This window comes from Vulpes vulpes, chromosome 3, assembly GCF_048418805.1.
Source record: "Vulpes vulpes isolate BD-2025 chromosome 3, VulVul3, whole genome shotgun sequence".
NCBI lineage: Eukaryota > Metazoa > Chordata > Mammalia > Carnivora > Canidae > Vulpes > Vulpes vulpes.
The window spans coordinates 92909126-92924456 of NC_132782.1; the positions used below are offsets into that span (position 1 = coordinate 92909126).

Below are 15331 nucleotides of genomic sequence, written 5' to 3' on the forward strand. Positions count from 1 at the left end.
TTTTTTTTTTTTATTGAATGTTGGGCCCTATGCTGGAGAAATAAAACTCCAATATATGAATTACCTTGATAGAGAAAGGCACCAGGGGTCACTGGCACAGAGGAGAAAAGAAACCAGTCTAGGAGTGGCAGTGTGGGGGAGGGTGGGGCGGGGAAGGCTTCACAGAGAAAGGAGTTTGGACCCGTGTCTTAAAAGGATAAGTAAGGTACAGAAGAGTTTGGTAACAAACACAGAGTAAGAGATTTCAGTCCTGTGCCAAGGGCAAAGAACAGAGTCCAAAAAATTGCTAGCCAGAAAAACCACATCCAAACCAAAGACATATTTAGTTTTGCTCATATAACATTTTTAGAAATTTTTGAATTAGCTGCCAACATGAAAGATCTGGAGCTTTCATATAAAAATCCATATTTCTAACTTGTCTTGAAAAATTGGGTTTAGCTTCACAGGGCCCACATTCCTGAGTGGTAACAAAGGGCTAGTGCAGCCACAGCCCCTCCACTCTCTGTTGTAGTTCACCTGACCCACATCAACTGCTCATGTTACCCTCCAGTCCTCTGTACCCCATTCATTAAGATGGCTGCAAAATCTCTGACTCTCCACTGCATCAAAAGGAAGAGTCAAATTCTTCTCCCCTGGAATCTGGGCTGGTCATGTGACTGCTTAATAGTAGAATGTGGTAAAAGGACCCCTGTCCATCACCTGGCTTACCATCTTGAGGTGCTCTCTCTTGGCACACTCCCTCTCAAAACCCTAGAATAATGAGAGTCTAACACTAACTTTGAGCACTAATAGTGTTAAATTTTGGAGTATTTTACTCTGCAACAGGTAACTGGACCAGCTGTCTTCTCTCCTCCCCTTGTAGACATCTGAGGGTCCAGCCTCTGGACCAGAGGAGTGAGGGAGTGTGTTGGCTTTGGTTAACGATGAATAGCAAGAAGAGGAAGATCAGGATGGGCTTTATACATGGTGCTGGGGGAGTTTCAGCTTTTTTGTTTGAGGAACTGATAGGGTTTTTTAGGGTAGGCATATTATGATCATGAAGGTGACTCTGGCCATGCCATAAAAGAGGAATCAGAGTGTGGTCACTAGTCAGAGAACTAGTGCAATGGTCCAAGCAACACAACTCAGACAGGGGTGCTGGGCACAGACGGAAAAGGAGAGATTCGAGGTCAAGACCTCTTCCTCTGGGAGGCCCTCCCTGAAGTGCTAACAGGATGTGCAGGTGGAGACGTCAGAACTATGGAACACAGGTGCAGATGTGGATGAGATAGTGTGGGGATTCTGAGAGCCAGAAGAAGCAGAGCCCTGGGAGCACTCCACAAGCCAAGCAAAGGGAGTTGCTCTGCAGGCAGTTGAGAGAGCTGCAGAGCAACGCAAAGAAGCAGGAGAGGGACACCAAGAAAAGTAGTCAGGGGACATCAGATGATCACCAAAACAGTTGATTTCATGATCAGGAGGTTATCGGTGGCCTTGGTGAGGGCAAGTCTGTGTTTGATGGTGGGAACTGGAGCCAGACTCACATAAGTGGAGGAGTAAATAGAAGATGAGGAAGTGAGGGCAGTAAGCGTAAACAGTTCTTTCAAGAAACTTGATGGTGAAGGGCAGGAGTGAGATAGGGAAGTGGTTTGAAGCTGCCAAGTTGAAAGAGGCTCCCCCAAAGGCGCAGAGCCTTTGTACACACCCAAGAGAAGGGGTCCGTGGAGAGTAGAACTTGGCAGTGCAAGGGTTGAGGGACAGAGTGAGGCCGCTGAAGAAATGGGGTGTGTCCCAAGAAGGAGGAGTGAGCCCAGAGCCCAAGTAGGACATCTCTGTGGTGACAGTCTGTGACTATTTATAGGGACTGGAGGTGCTGTTGTTGGTGGGAGTGGAGGGGTTGAAGGAGTTCTCACTTCTTTTCTCCATAAAAGAGGAGTGATGATCATCTCGTAAATGTGAGAAAGGCAGCCTGAGCAGACGGCCAGCCAGAAGCGTCTGGCAAGGTTGGCTTAGGCCTGAGCCTGTGGGAAAGGCATCCTTATATGCCTCCTGCAGGGACTCGTTCTTGAATGTGGGTCAGAGTGAACCTAAAGGCAGCTGGAAGACCAGCTGAGAGGAGGCTGGGGAGCCAGAGGAGCAAGGGACCAGACTATCAGAGGGACCCCTTGCACGCGAGACCCCATCAGTTCTTTGCTTAGAGACTTGTGTGCACTTCTCCTTGTCTTAGGAACAAACTCCTTGAGAAGACATGGGTTGAGAGCCCTCCTGATCTGCCTCCTGCTGATCCTCCCAGCTTTACCACCTTCCCCTTCACCCCAGGCACCTGAGGCTTTGGCCAAGGTGAAGAGCTCACCATTCCCTACAATGTCCTTGTCTCTTCCTTGCCTTCACTGGAATTACTTTCCCCTTATCCTTTCCCTTCTCTGTTTGGCAAACTTTTATTCAAAACCAAATTTTATTTTTATTTTTTAAAAAATATTTTATTTATTCATGAGAGGCAGAGACATAGGCAGAGGGAGAAGCAGGCTCCCTTGGGAGCCTGATGTGAGACTCAATCCCGGGACCCTGGAATCATGACCTGAGTCAAAGGCTGATACTAAACTGCTGAGCCACCTAGGCATCTCCAAGACCCAGTTTTTTTTTTTTTTTTTAAGACCCAGTTTTAATATGGCATCATTCATCCATTGCATCACCTATGGAGTGTCCACCGTGCTTCTTCCTGGCTTGCCGTCCCACCTGCCTTTCAGTTTGTAAACCCATCTGCTCTGAGAGGGTTGCCTGGACAGTTTGAATGGACTCCTGGGTTCCAGAGTCAGCATATTTGTATTTGAATCCCAGTTTGCATGACCTTAGGTAAGTCATTCATCTCCTCTGAACCTCAATTTCGTCACCTGGAAAAGAAGAACAGTAAAATAGCTCACAGGGCTCCTGAGACCCCAGCAATGGAATGTTAGTGCTGCACCGGGTACCTAGTGCTGCCTGGAGAAGTCAGGACTCTTTTGGTTTTAAGTGACAGATGCTAATTTTAAAAATCTTCTTTTATGGTTGAATCAGGATCCAAAGAAAGCCCAAATATGACAGTTGATTGACATTTTTAAAGACTTACTGTTTTCCTTCCTTTTCTTTTAATGCCATTTATTTGTTGAAACCAAGTAATTTGTCCTATAAAATTTTCACACATTTCTAGATCCACACATTTTCACATTGTAGACGTAATTGCTTCCTCATGGTATTATTTAACCTGTTATTCTATCCCCCTTATTTCATACAGGCTAATAGAGCTAGAGGCTTGATTAGATTCAAGATGCTGGTGATGATGATAATGATGATTTTGGTAACAATACTACAGAGGTACTACTACATGCTTATTGCATCATTTTATAGGAGATACATAATGTCTGCTTATCCTACTTTAAGTGATATTAAGATTGACTGCTGAGTCTTTTTTTTTTTTTTTTTTAGGTAATCATGTAAAGGTGAACATAAGAAATTATTGCTAACATTTTTTAGGTGTAATTATGTATTACATAATGGTATTGTGCTTGGGTAAAATAAAAATTCTTATGTGACATACAGTTACATGGTGAATCTCAAAACATGCTGAATGAAAAAAGCCAGACCCATACTGTAGGATTTTATTTGCATAGAAAATTCTATACTGACAAAAAGCAGATCAGTGGTTGTCTGGGGCTGAGGATAAGGATTGGTTGTAGAAGGGCATCAGGGAAATTTTAGGGGAAATGGAAATATTTCATATCTTGATTATGGTGACTATTACTTGGGTATATACATTTGTCAAACTAATGGAACCATGCACTTAAAATGAGTGTGTTTTGTTGTATGGAAAGAAAGATGTATTTTATTGGAAACAAAGTTGATCTTTATTTTATTTTTTTTTAAACATTTTTTTAAAATCTTTATTTATTTATGATAGTCACAGAGAGAGAGAGACAGAGACACAGGCAGAGGGAGAAGCAGGCTCCATGCACCGGGAGCCCGATGTGGGATTCGATCCCGGGTCTCCAGGATCGCGCCCTGGGCCAAAGGCAGGCGCCAAACCGCTGCGCCACCCAGGGATCCCAAAGTTGATCTTTAGAAGGAAAAAAAGAAAACATGGTTACAACCCAAATAAGAAGAATCCATTCAAAATAGCAACAAAACTATAATATGCCTATTGGGGAAAAAAATCTAATGAAATATAAGACCTTTACAGAGAAAATTATAAAATTATATTAAAGGACATAACAGAAGACATAAATATGTGGACAAATATACTACATTCATGGATGGAAGTCTCAATATCATTCCTCAATTAATCTATAAAGTCAATTCAATTTTATGAAAAATTCTAAGAGATTTTATTTATTTTTTTAAGATTTTATTTATTTATTCATGAGAGAGAGAGAGAGAGAGAGAGAGAGGCAGAGACACAAGCAGAGGGAGAAGCAGGCTCCATGCAGTGAGCCCGACGTGGGACTCGATCCCAGGTCTCCAGGATCATACCCTGGGCTGAAGGTGGCGCTAAACTGCTGAGCCACCTGGGCTACCCTCTAAGAGATTTTAAAGGAGTCTTTATTTGTTAGAAAGGCATACTAATGTATTTAAGTTGAAATGCTATGGTGTCTAGGATTTGTTTTGATGGATGCCAAGAAAATAATGTGGAAGAAGAAATGAATCAACATTTGGCCATGTGTTGATAATTGTTGAAGCTGAGGGATGGGTACACATTCTAGAAAGTGAACAATGCTGTGCACCTTTTACAGGTGAGGAAATGTCACTTTCCCCAGAAAGCAGGACATGGTGAAGCTGCAGTTCTCCGGCTCTGACTCCATCATGTTCTACAGCCTCTTGAGGGCAGTCCTGTCTCTCTCCGTAGTGGATGTACCCATCAGGACTCTTTCAGTTTAAGTGCCAGAAATCCAACTCAAAATTAATGGCTTATGTGGGAAAAAAAATTATGTGTCAGAATATGCACTGTGACAGAAAGGTTAAGGAGTTCAGGCACAGCTTGATCTAGGTACTCAACTGATGTCAAGAATATGTCAGTCTTGGGGATCCCTGGGTGGCTCAGTAGTTTGGCACCTGCCTTTGGCCTAGGGCGCGATCCTGGAATCCCGGGATCGAGTCCCGTGTCGGGGTCCCGGCATGGAGCTTGCTTCTCCCTCTGCTTGTGTCTCTGCCCCCCCCCTTCTATCATGAATCAATAAATAAATAAATCTTAAAAAAAAAAAGAATATGTCAGTCTTCATATCTCGATTTTGCAGCTGTGTGGGCTGATGATTGCTGCCAGCTTTTCCTAGATGGTGACCAGATGGTCACTACTAGTGCCGGTCTTATAGCCAATCAGCTTACTAACCCCCAGTGGAAAGAGGGGTTTTTTTTTCTTGCAGCTTCAACCAGTCTGCTTATTACATAGCCTTGAATCAAGTGCCCATCCTTAAACCAATCAAAAAAGATTGCTTTGACTGGGGAACTGTGGCCCTCTGCCCACCCTGGACCCCCTCTTGAACTTCAGGGACTGCCAGTGAGGAAAGGTTGGTCCCCCAAAGGAAAATCCAGAGGTGGCCATCAGTAAAGAGGGTTTGGTAAGATGGTGGACCAGCAACACCCAACAGATACACTGTCCCAGCGCCCCTCATATGGAGCTGTCAGCCCAAATACCCAGTGATCATGGGGAGAGCCAACATTTATTAAGCACTTGCTACACCCAAGAGGAGGTGCATAAAGCTTTGCTTCCCCCTATAACCTCTCGAGTTAGGTAGGACTCCTATAGAGGGAGAAACTGAGGCCGAGGGAGGTTAAGTATCCTGCCCTGGTCACTCAGTAGTGTGACAACCAGGAGCCAAACTCAGAAAGCATTCTGCTTCTGGAGTATGCCTGTCTTGCCCTCTGCATCGCCACCTCCCTGACGCCTTCTCCAAATCCAAGGGCGACGATGGATTCCTCCTTCCTCTTTTTTTTTTTTTTTCCTCCTTCCTCTTGAGTATGCAGTCTGGCTTCTACTCTGCTTGGCATCCCTGGAGCCCTCCTTCTCTCCTCTCCCTCTGGGAGGCTGAGAGCCCTCTGGGGGCAGGAACCTGACCCTGACTCATTGACCTCTGCCGCTCCTGCCCCAAGAAGCCTCCAGAATGCCAGAGTAATTCATTTGTTCCCTGTGAGGTAGGCGAGGCAGAGGTGCTCCAGGGTGAAGACCTGAGATGGCAGAGAAGTGACTCTCCCGAGGCCACCGTTTGTAAACGGAGGAGCCTAGACGAGACCCCAGGGCTCCCCTCCTCTCCGTTCCTCGTCTGGGAGGGGGGTGGGGAGGAAGGCAGCTCAGCCTTAGCCGGGGGTGGGCGTGGGGGCCTGATGGGCGCTTCTGCGAACGCCAGGGACAGGATGGTGAGTGGGCTGGGGACGGACTGAAGGAGGGAAGAAGGAACAGGGTATTTTTGCATTTTGACATTACAAAAGTGCCGATTAGATTGTCAGCGAGTGGCCGGCAGCATCTGTTTGGGTTGGGAGTTGGCAGGCGCGGCCGGGCGGGGCGGAGGGAGGGGCGGCCGCGGGCTGGGGGCGGGGGCGGTGCCTCCGCCCCGGGGAGGGCTTGTCCCTTCAGGAGCTCCGCCCAAAGGGGCGCTGCCACCCCTAAGGAGGCGGGCAGCGGCGCTTCTCATTCATTGTCTTGACAAGAGCATCCTCAGCGGGCAGCCTCTGGCTCCGCCAGCGCCTTCCTCCTCCTCCTCCTCCTCCTCCTCCTCCTCTCTCCCTCCTCTATCCGGGGGGTCCCTCCTCTCTCGGCGGCAGGTAAGCCCGGGTCCCCGGGCGAGGCGCCGGGCATCGCTGCCCTGGGCCACCTGTGGGGCAGGCGTGAGCCGGGCGGGAGGCGGCCGCGGGGGCGGCGGGGCTGTCAGCGCGCGGCGGGGACGGGGGACTCGCCGGGGGGGCAGGGGGTGCGCGGGAGGGTCCGTCTGCGCGTCCGGGGCGCGGGAGCAGGCGGGGTGAGGGACCACCGCAGCCAAGATGGAGGTGGGGGGCGGGGGGCTGGCTCGCGCCGGAACGGGCGGCCGGGGCGGGGGCGGGGGTGGGGGCAGGGTGGGGTGAGCCGAGCGGCTGCCCCGAGCCCCGAGACAGGAAGGGGTTGAGAGCAAAACAAGAAAAGACCAAGTTCCCCTTTCCGCGGTTTCTGGGCCTGGTACCTGCAGTGGGGGAGGAGGCGGGGTGGGGCGATGGCTTCCTGTTCCCCAGCCTTGGCTTCGGGGCTACCCTCGCTCCAGGCCCAAGGTCTGACCCGGGACTGATCCCTCTGGCCCCGCACATGCTCCTCACCTGCTGTCTGGGCAGGTGGGCCCGGAGCCTCCCGGAGCCGACCAGGGCCGACCAGGGCAGCGGGGTGCCCCGCGAGAAGGGCCAGGGCCAAAGGCAGTCTAAGGGGTGAAATCGAGGAGGGGGTAGAGGCCTGGCACCCACGCTGAGCCTGCAGTTGGGCTTCAGGATGGAGCCTGGAGCCTGGGGAGCCAGAGGCAACACCATCCTCTTCAATCGCTCTCTGACCAGCCAGGTGGGGGAAGCCCCGCTGGACCTCAGGGAAATCAGTGCCACCTCTCCCTGTGCATAGTTCCAGAGCGGGTGGAAATGGCACTTAGGGGCACCTGCTCAGGCAGACTCGAGAGGCAGAGGTGTGGGGAGGAGAGAGTGGGACCCAGGTCATTTGCCTGTTTCTGGTGCCCAGACACCTGCTGGGGAGGCCACCCTGATTCTGATGACCTGCCTCCTGGGCAGGTCAACGTGCTGCTTCCCCCTGGATGCCTAGCCTCGTGCCAGGAGGTGAGGGAGGCCAGCCCTGCCCCTGCCTTCAGGAGGCTCCCTGTGTGGGTATGAGCAATGTGAGCTGTGGCTGCTGTGACGGAGTGAAGCTACCCTCCAGGCTGTGCCGCCAGAGGGTGGGAGGGTGAGCCATCGGAGAGGAAGGGCTGTGTCTGGCAGCAGCCGACACATGGGCTCTTGGTGCTGCCGCCCCCCAACCAGGCTCTGCCACAGAGGCTGAGGGTACAGACCAGAGGCCTACGTGGGCAGAGAAGGTAGGCCTTGCTGGTTTGCCAGGAGTGACAAGGGGTGAGGAAGGTGAGCATGAGGGCAACAGGATGGTAGTTACAGAGGACGGAGCAGGGAGCCCAGGGAGAAGATGCTGGGGAAGTTAGCTGAGACCCTAAACACCAGCTGAGGGGTGTCCTGGGGGGACTGGGGAACACTCTAAGGTCAGAGTCAACCTGAAAGGAGAAAGGACCTCAAGCCCACGTGCCCCCTCCCCCCCCCAGGATGAGCCGGCAGGTGGTCCGCTCCAGCAAGTTCCGCCATGTGTTTGGACAACCAGCCAAGGCTGACCAGTGCTATGAGGATGTGCGTGTCTCACAGACCACCTGGGACAGTGGCTTCTGTGCTGTCAACCCCAAGTTCATGGCCCTGATCTGCGAGGCCAGTGGCGGAGGGGCCTTCCTGGTGCTGCCCCTGGGCAAGGTGAGCCCCTGGAGTCCTTGGGGCAGTAGTCTTCCACTTGAAGGGGCCTCTGGTCCTGATTAGGTGACTGTCACCAGGCCTTCTGGGGCTGCAGCATTGTCATATGTAAAACTGAGCTGGGCCACATGAGCCTTAAGCCTCCTCCAGCTCCAACATGTAGTGGTCGCATGGAAACTGAAGCTCAGGTGACACCAGAAAGGTCATATAGCGAGTCCTGCAGACCCAGGGCCAGGTGTCCCAAGTCTTAGCCCAGGGACTTCTCCCCTCTGGAGCGCAGCCTGGCCTCCATGGGGTCTGGGCAGACCCAGCAGTGCTCACAGGGTGGGAGGGGCTTGGGGCCAGGCCAGTCTGAGCCCCCATCACCCTCCAGAGCTCCAGCCAGTTCTGGCCCCAGGCTACAAGCAGGGAGGACCTGAAAGGCCCTCTCCCCTCCCCCACACCTGCCTTCCCTCTGCTCCTGCTGCTCACAACCCCCCTTCCGCTCTGCTGACCCCCACCCCCAGCACACTCCTTTGCCTTGAGGGGTGAGACAGGAAGGGGACGTGGGCCCTGAGTTGTTACCTTAAAAGGGCTGATGAAAGCCAAGAGAAGAGGAAGTGGTTGTGGGGCGAGAGCTGGGTGAGCTCTTCACACAGGAAGCCCTGTGGCGGCAGCTGTCCCCGGAAGCAGCCATTTCCAAACCTTTGCTCCTGCTTGGGGCCAGTTATGACAGACTTCCCCAGTCCCTATCCTGTTGGAAGGACCCATCCCCATTCCCACACTTCCTGGGGAACCCTAACCTTAATACAACCTCCCCTGCCCAGGGCCCTGGCCTATCATCCCCTGGGAAGCCTGGTTCAAGGAAGCTGGGGTGGGAGTGCCAGGCCTCAGGGCATCGGCAAGAAAGTGGATGTCAGGAGCTGGCCAGTAAGGCAGGACTGGGACCCAGTGTGTCCCTGTTACCCAGCCCTGCACTTCCGTTGTGCACTTCTCATGGCCAGCCCTTCTGAGTTGCCCTGACACCTCTGGGATGGGGGTGGAAGACCAAACCCTCCCACCCTAGGGCCTGTCCCACCTCCCAGGGACTCCACTGCCTTCCTCTCTGGGCCTCCCTGAGGGGTGTGGGAGGTTAGATCTGGTTCGGTGAGCAAAAGCCCCTCCCTCAGAGGCTCTGCTGTGCTCCCTAGACTGGACGTGTGGACAAGAATGCACCCACGGTCTGTGGACACACAGCCCCCGTGCTGGACATTGCCTGGTGCCCGCACAATGATAACGTCATTGCCAGTGGCTCCGAGGACTGCACAGTCATGGTGAGTAGTGGGGGGCCGGGGGAGCTGTAGCACTGGAGCTGACATCTGGAGCCCCCATGTGTCACTCGCCCCTTCTCTGCAGGTGTGGGAGATCCCTGATGGGGGCCTGACACTGCCCCTGCGGGAGCCTGTCGTCACGCTGGAGGGCCACACCAAACGCGTGGGCATCGTAGCCTGGCACCCCACAGCCCAGAATGTGCTGCTCAGTGCAGGTGCCTGTGGGGCGAAGAGGGGTGGGCTGGTTGCCTGACAGCAAAGGTGGGAGGCTCATGGCTTCTGACACCGGGGATATCACCCAGGTTGTGACAACGTGATCCTGGTGTGGGACGTGGGCACTGGTGCAGCTGTGCTGACGCTGGGCTCCGATGTGCATCCGGACACAATCTACAGCGTGGACTGGAGCCGAGATGGCGCTCTCATATGTACCTCCTGCCGCGACAAGCGCGTGCGCATCATCGAGCCCCGCAAAGGCACTGTTGTGGCTGTGAGTTGCCATGAATCGTGACCTCTGACCCTAAGACTTTTGCCCTTCCACATACCATCAGCCAGGTCCCTAGATGCTGCCCTCTCTTGCCCTCAGCTGGAGTCTGGTGCTTAGGATGTGTGTACCTGACTGGCCACCTCCCTTTCCTTCCAGGAGAAGGACCGTCCCCATGAGGGGACCCGGCCTGTGCGTGCTGTCTTTGTATCTGATGGAAAGATCCTGACCACCGGCTTCAGCCGCATGAGCGAGCGGCAGGTGGCGCTGTGGGACACGGTGAGCGTCGAGTGGGGAGCAGCCATCAGGCTGGACTGGAGGCTTAATCCCTGCCCTGCCACTTGCCTGATCCTATAGAGCCATGGGCCTCAGTTTACCCTCTGTGGGATGGGGTTTCCGCTGGTTGTTCTGTGAGGGCCCTCCCTGAGTCCCTGCCCAGAGCTCTTCACAGGCCCGACTTGGCCTAGTTCATCATTCTGTCTCACCCATCTCTACAGAAGCACCTGGAAGAGCCACTGTCCCTGCAGGAACTGGACACGAGCAGCGGCGTCCTGCTGCCCTTCTTTGACCCTGACACCAACATAGTCTACCTCTGTGGCAAGGTGTCCTAGTTGGGCAGGGGCGGCTGGAGGGAGGGAGGAGGGAGGAGGCCTGGGAAAGGAGCAGGCTGGAGGAATCTTGGTGTTGATCCTGGGGTGTGCGTCCACCGCCTGCAGGGAGACAGCTCTATCCGGTACTTCGAGATCACTTCCGAAGCCCCTTTCCTGCACTATCTCTCCATGTTCAGTTCCAAGGAGTCCCAGCGGGGCATGGGCTATATGCCCAAGCGTGGCCTGGAGGTGAACAAGTGTGAGATTGCCAGGTGACTGACCCCTGACCCCGACCTGAGCATGCTCCCTGGGCAGTGCTGACCCCATGTGGACCTTCAACTCCAGCCGAGCATGCTGTGGGCACCGCTCACCTTCTTATTCCCACAGATTCTACAAGCTGCATGAGCGGAGGTGCGAGCCCATTGCCATGACCGTGCCTAGAAAGGTGATGCCCCCATGTCCCTTCCTGAGCCCTGGGCCAGGCACTGAGCTTGCACAGGTGCAGGGTAGCCGTGTGGCCCAGATACTCTCTTAACCAGCCTTGGCCTTGCCCACAGTCGGACCTGTTCCAGGAGGACCTTTACCCACCCACTGCTGGGCCTGATGCTGCCCTCACGGCTGAGGAGTGGCTCGGGGGCCGAGATGCTGGGCCCCTCCTCATTTCCCTCAAGGATGGCTACGTGCCCCCAAAGAGCCGGGAGCTGAGGGTCAACCGAGGCCTGGATACCGGGCGCAGGAGGATAGTGCCAGAGGCCAGTGGGACCCCCAGCTCGGTGAGAAGTGGATGGGGACCTGGGAGTCAGGACGGGAAGACGGATAGGGCAGGGGCTGCTACTGAGGTGGTCACTGTCTCACTGGAAGGAGGCTGATGTTTGGGACGTGCTACATTCACATTGGGGATCCTCTGTGGGTAATCCTGAGGCCCCAGAGAACAGGTTTCATGTTTACTGGCTTGCAGCTGTCTGGGCAGCAGCTGACTGAAAGACAGAAGGGCCAAGCCCTGGGGCTCCTGGTAGAGGGGAAGGGGGGTGCCTGCATGAGGGGAGCCCAGGGTGGAGCTGGTACTGATGTGGCGCTGGATCCCCCAGGATGCTATATCCCGCCTGGAGGAGGAGATGAGGAAGCTCCAAGCCACAGTGCAGGAGCTACAGAAGCGCTTGGATAGGCTGGAGGAGACAGTCCAGGCCAAGTAGAGGACCCTAGGGCCTCAGCTGGGGCCACGGTATCACCTCCCTCCCTCCATTCACACCCTTCTCCTCAGGCCACAATGGAGATACAAAATAATAATAAAATGGCTTTATTTTCTGGTACCTCTGACTCTGATGGTCACATGAATGGTGGGTCTGCTGAACTGACTTGCCCTCGAACTTCCCCCTTGGTTACCTTGATGAGATTGGTCCATCGCAGGAGCTGGGGGATGCCACAAGAACAGGCTGTGGCAGGCGGGGACCACCCCATGTTCCTGTGGATTGAGAGCTGGCAGCATCTCAGGCCCCTTGCCTGGGGCCTCAGGAATTCCCACGGTTACTCAGAATTTGCCTTTCTTGGGCAACCACAACAGGCTGCACGCGACTGTACTGTCACTTGTGGGGAAACAAAACTCATATGACACTTGGAGCTTGCACGGCATGTTTCAAACTGCAAGCCCAAGAGAGCAAAATCAGGGAATCTTTTGTGAGGCAAAAGCTTACAGGTGAGGACACTGAGGCACAGAGCAGTAGAGGGGCTTGTGGGAGGCAGATCTGGGCTCAGGAGCCATCTCCCCCTCCTGGTTCCCAGTCTTCCCTGCAGTGTGGCCGCCTTGCAGTCCCTTACTCTGGGATCCAGACAGAAGAGACCCGTCAGGCCCTGTCAAGTTGGGGCTTAGAAGTGGGCTACTGATGCCCAGCTCAGTGTGTGACCCCAAGCTAGGACAGGGTGACTGGGATGGGTGTCCTGGCCACAGCAGAGCTTCCCTCCTTCCTGACAGGACCACAGCAGGACTAAGTGCCTCATTCATGGCCCCCTACCCTGCTTCAGCAAGAGGGAGAAAAACAACCATTTGAGTCTCAATCTCTATGCAAGCCATGTGACCTGGGCAAGTCACTCCTCTCCAGGTCTCAGCTGCTCTATAGAATGGGAAGGGATAGCACTGTAGCTCTGAATGCAGTAAGTGGATCCAATCAGAGGTGTGATAAAAGAGAGCAGCAAAAATCTGGACCCTGGGCCTCTTAAAGTGACATTCCTTCCCTGAGCCTGTCTTGCACATTGGCGGGGGGTGGGGCGGGCATGGGTTGGTATATGAGCCCTTATAGCGAAGTAGTACTTGAGGATACTTAGCCACTAGTTTTCCTCCTGGCCCAAGGGAACTGAGGAAAGTTCAGGAGAGGATCCTAGGAACACAGAAGGGTTAACCCATTATCACCATGACTTACAGCTTTACTAGCCCATTCTCCCTCTGACAGGAACAAGAGAGAGGTAGGAAGTGGGTTGGTTATTTAGGGGTCAAAAAACTGGCCCTGAAAAACGGGATCAGAGTGGTAGAGTGGTTGAAGACTGCAACCCCTCACTACCCAAGAGCCCTGGCCCCATCTGGGTCTCTTGCTGCCCTCCTGGGTCTGAGGGACCCCATCTATGTCAGGCCTTACCAATCCTGGTACCTGTGTTTAAGATTGATACTAGGGGCAGCCCGGGTGGCTCAGTGGTTGAGCATCTGCCTTTGGGTCAGGGCGTGATCCCCAAATCATGGGATCAAGTCCCACATTGGGCTCCTTGCTGGGAGCCTACTTCTCCCCTCTCCCTGTGTCTCTGCCGCTCTGTCTCTCATGAATAAATAAATAAAAATAAAAATAAATTAAAAAAAGATTGATACTAGGGGCATCGTGCGCCCCAATTTTATGGCTCAAGAGGCCTTGTTTTCCCACTTTAACCCTATCCCTATCTCCTGCCCACAGCTCCATTCCTGAAGCCCTCATGGTCTGCCCAGGGGCAATGTGGCCACATCAAGCCCTGGGCTAAAGCGTCACTGGACTTCCTCCAGTGGACCAGAAAGCATCCACATTCCAGGTGCTGTGGCGTCCCTGCTGGGGCACCACACCCCAAGACCCTGAAGGGCTGGGTAACCTGCAGGGAAGTGCGAATCCTCCAGTATGCCTCTGACATCAGGCGATGTTGGGGAGTGGGGGAAGTTTGTTAAATTGGCCATCACCCTAAAACCCGGGTACTTTTTCATCTGTGTGTCCCGGAGACTGGCAGAGAGGCCACGAATCCCCAGCAATGGCCAATGAATAGGGCTGTGCCAGGAATTACAGAGGCCGGTGCTGCCTGCCCTGAGAAAGACTTTAAGGATGGAAGTTCCATTTTGTAAGTGGGGACACAGAGGCCTGTGTGTGAAGGACTCGTCCGAAGTAAGACGATGGAGAGTGGACGGGCGGGGAGAAAACAGGCTCTAGACTCCAGCCCAGCACCCCTCCCGCATACAACACGCTGACACAGAAGCTGGCCCTGATTCATAATTTAATGGCTGTGTGGGCCTTGGGCTCTTATTTCTGGCGCTCACGGGCCCACTGCTCTGGGGTCAGGGTTTTCTGCTCAAAGGCGTGAATGTGCAGGAGCTCTTCTGCCAGGCACGTGTTCACCAGCCTGGGGGAGAGATGGGACGAGGAAATGGAAGGCCGGAGTCTCAGTCGTGGTCCCAGAAAGCAGGGTGACCCAGGACGCTGGAGGTCCCCGGGCCCTGGGGACCAAAGGGGCAGAGGGCCTCGGTCTCAGCACAGGGATCCCTGGGGCTGTGGCTCACCGTGCGGGGCCCGCTGGCTGGGACGAGGGAGTCAGGGTTAGGGGAGGGGCCAGGGTTGTGGCTCCAGCGCTGGGATGGCGCTGAGCGAGGTATTCCCGGGGCCTCACCGGTGTCTCTGAAGCAGCGGCTTCCCCTCGAACTTGGCCGACACCACCAGGACTCGGAAGCTGGACGCGCAACGGTTGGGAGTCGTGTCCTCGACTTCCTATGGGGCAGAAAGAACGGCGTGCTGGCTGTGAAGCCCTCCCCTCAGGCGCTCTTTCCCCCTCGTTGGGCGAATCCAGGCCGCTCAACTCACCACATGCTCTGCCTCCAGGTCCCGCTGCAGCTTCTCCCGGAGGTATTCGGCGCTGAGTTCCATTGCAGCAGTCCAGAAGGGGCGGCAGCCCAGCGGGGATGGAACCCCGGCTTCGACCCCAGCCACACTCCTTCCGCCCTTACTGACGCCACTTCCGCTGAGGCCCCTCCTCCCGCCCTTACTAGGGCGTCCGTAACCTCAGCACTTCCGCCCTCACGTAAGCCCGGCTACCCGCGGTTACCATCCAGCAGCCAATCAGAGTCTGCACGAGGACGGACTCGGGCGCTAATTGGGGCCCGCCGCCTGCACCGCAGCCTGGGTTCTGCGAGCCGGTTTGAACACCCTACTCCAGCTAGGAGAGGGTGCGCGAACCTGCATTGCTGCGGCCTCTAAGGTACCTCGGGCTCGCCCCCAAACACTCTCCCC

The 15331-nt window shown here is 54.3% G+C and overlaps 2 protein-coding genes across 5 annotated transcripts in view; one reads left to right on the plus strand and one right to left on the minus strand.

Moving 5' to 3' along the window:
- The window catches only part of CORO1A (coronin 1A), a 52936-nt gene extending 40797 nt beyond the window's left edge, over positions 1–12139 (plus strand). Inside the window, exons 2-12 of one of the 3 annotated variants that reach the window (XM_072753541.1) lie at positions 2631–2829; positions 8274–8472; positions 9639–9761; positions 9844–9973; positions 10061–10245; positions 10399–10518; positions 10737–10841; positions 10956–11101; positions 11217–11274; positions 11387–11602; positions 11918–12139. In XM_072753541.1, coding sequence (XP_072609642.1) covers positions 2768–2829; positions 8274–8472; positions 9639–9761; positions 9844–9973; positions 10061–10245; positions 10399–10518; positions 10737–10841; positions 10956–11101; positions 11217–11274; positions 11387–11602; positions 11918–12022 — 1449 coding nt within the window. In that variant the 5' untranslated portion in view covers positions 2631–2767 and the 3' untranslated portion in view covers positions 12023–12139. Of the gene's footprint in view, positions 1–2630; positions 2830–6564; positions 6763–8273; positions 8473–9638; positions 9762–9843; positions 9974–10060; positions 10246–10398; positions 10519–10736; positions 10842–10955; positions 11102–11216; positions 11275–11386; positions 11603–11917 lie in introns of those variants that run through there. The other 2 variants (XM_026011094.2, XM_072753542.1) reach the window with 2 other exon arrangements.
- Positions 12140–14307: 2168 nt separating this feature from the next.
- On the minus strand, positions 14308–15039 carry BOLA2B (bolA family member 2B). 2 transcript variants are annotated; one of them, XM_026011096.2, is made up of 3 exons: positions 14906–15039; positions 14715–14812; positions 14308–14450 (listed from the first exon to the last, which is right to left on the minus strand). In XM_026011096.2, exons 1-3 carry the CDS (start codon positions 14966–14968, stop codon positions 14351–14353), a joined length of 261 nt encoding a protein of 86 aa, XP_025866881.1. In that variant the 5' UTR covers positions 14969–15039; the 3' UTR covers positions 14308–14350. The 2 variants fall into 2 exon arrangements, with proteins under 2 accessions (XP_025866881.1, XP_025866880.1); XM_026011095.2 differs by having other exon boundaries at positions 14308–14544.
- Positions 15040–15331: the final 292 nt, after the last annotated feature.

Bases quoted from the DNA above. Each gene is read 5' to 3' on its own strand.
- BOLA2B (XM_026011095.2), bottom strand. From the start codon at position 14,968: ATGGAACTCAGCGCCGAATACCTCCGGGAGAAGCTGCAGCGGGACCTG. The intron at 14,813-14,905 runs GTGAGTTGAGCG...TCTGCCCCATAG, and splicing joins ACCTGGAGGCAGAGCATGTG to GAAGTCGAGGACACGACTCC. The intron at 14,545-14,714 runs GTGAGGCCCCGG...TTTGGTCCCCAG, and splicing joins CCGCTGCTTCAGAGACACCG to GGCCCGGGGACCTCCAGCGT.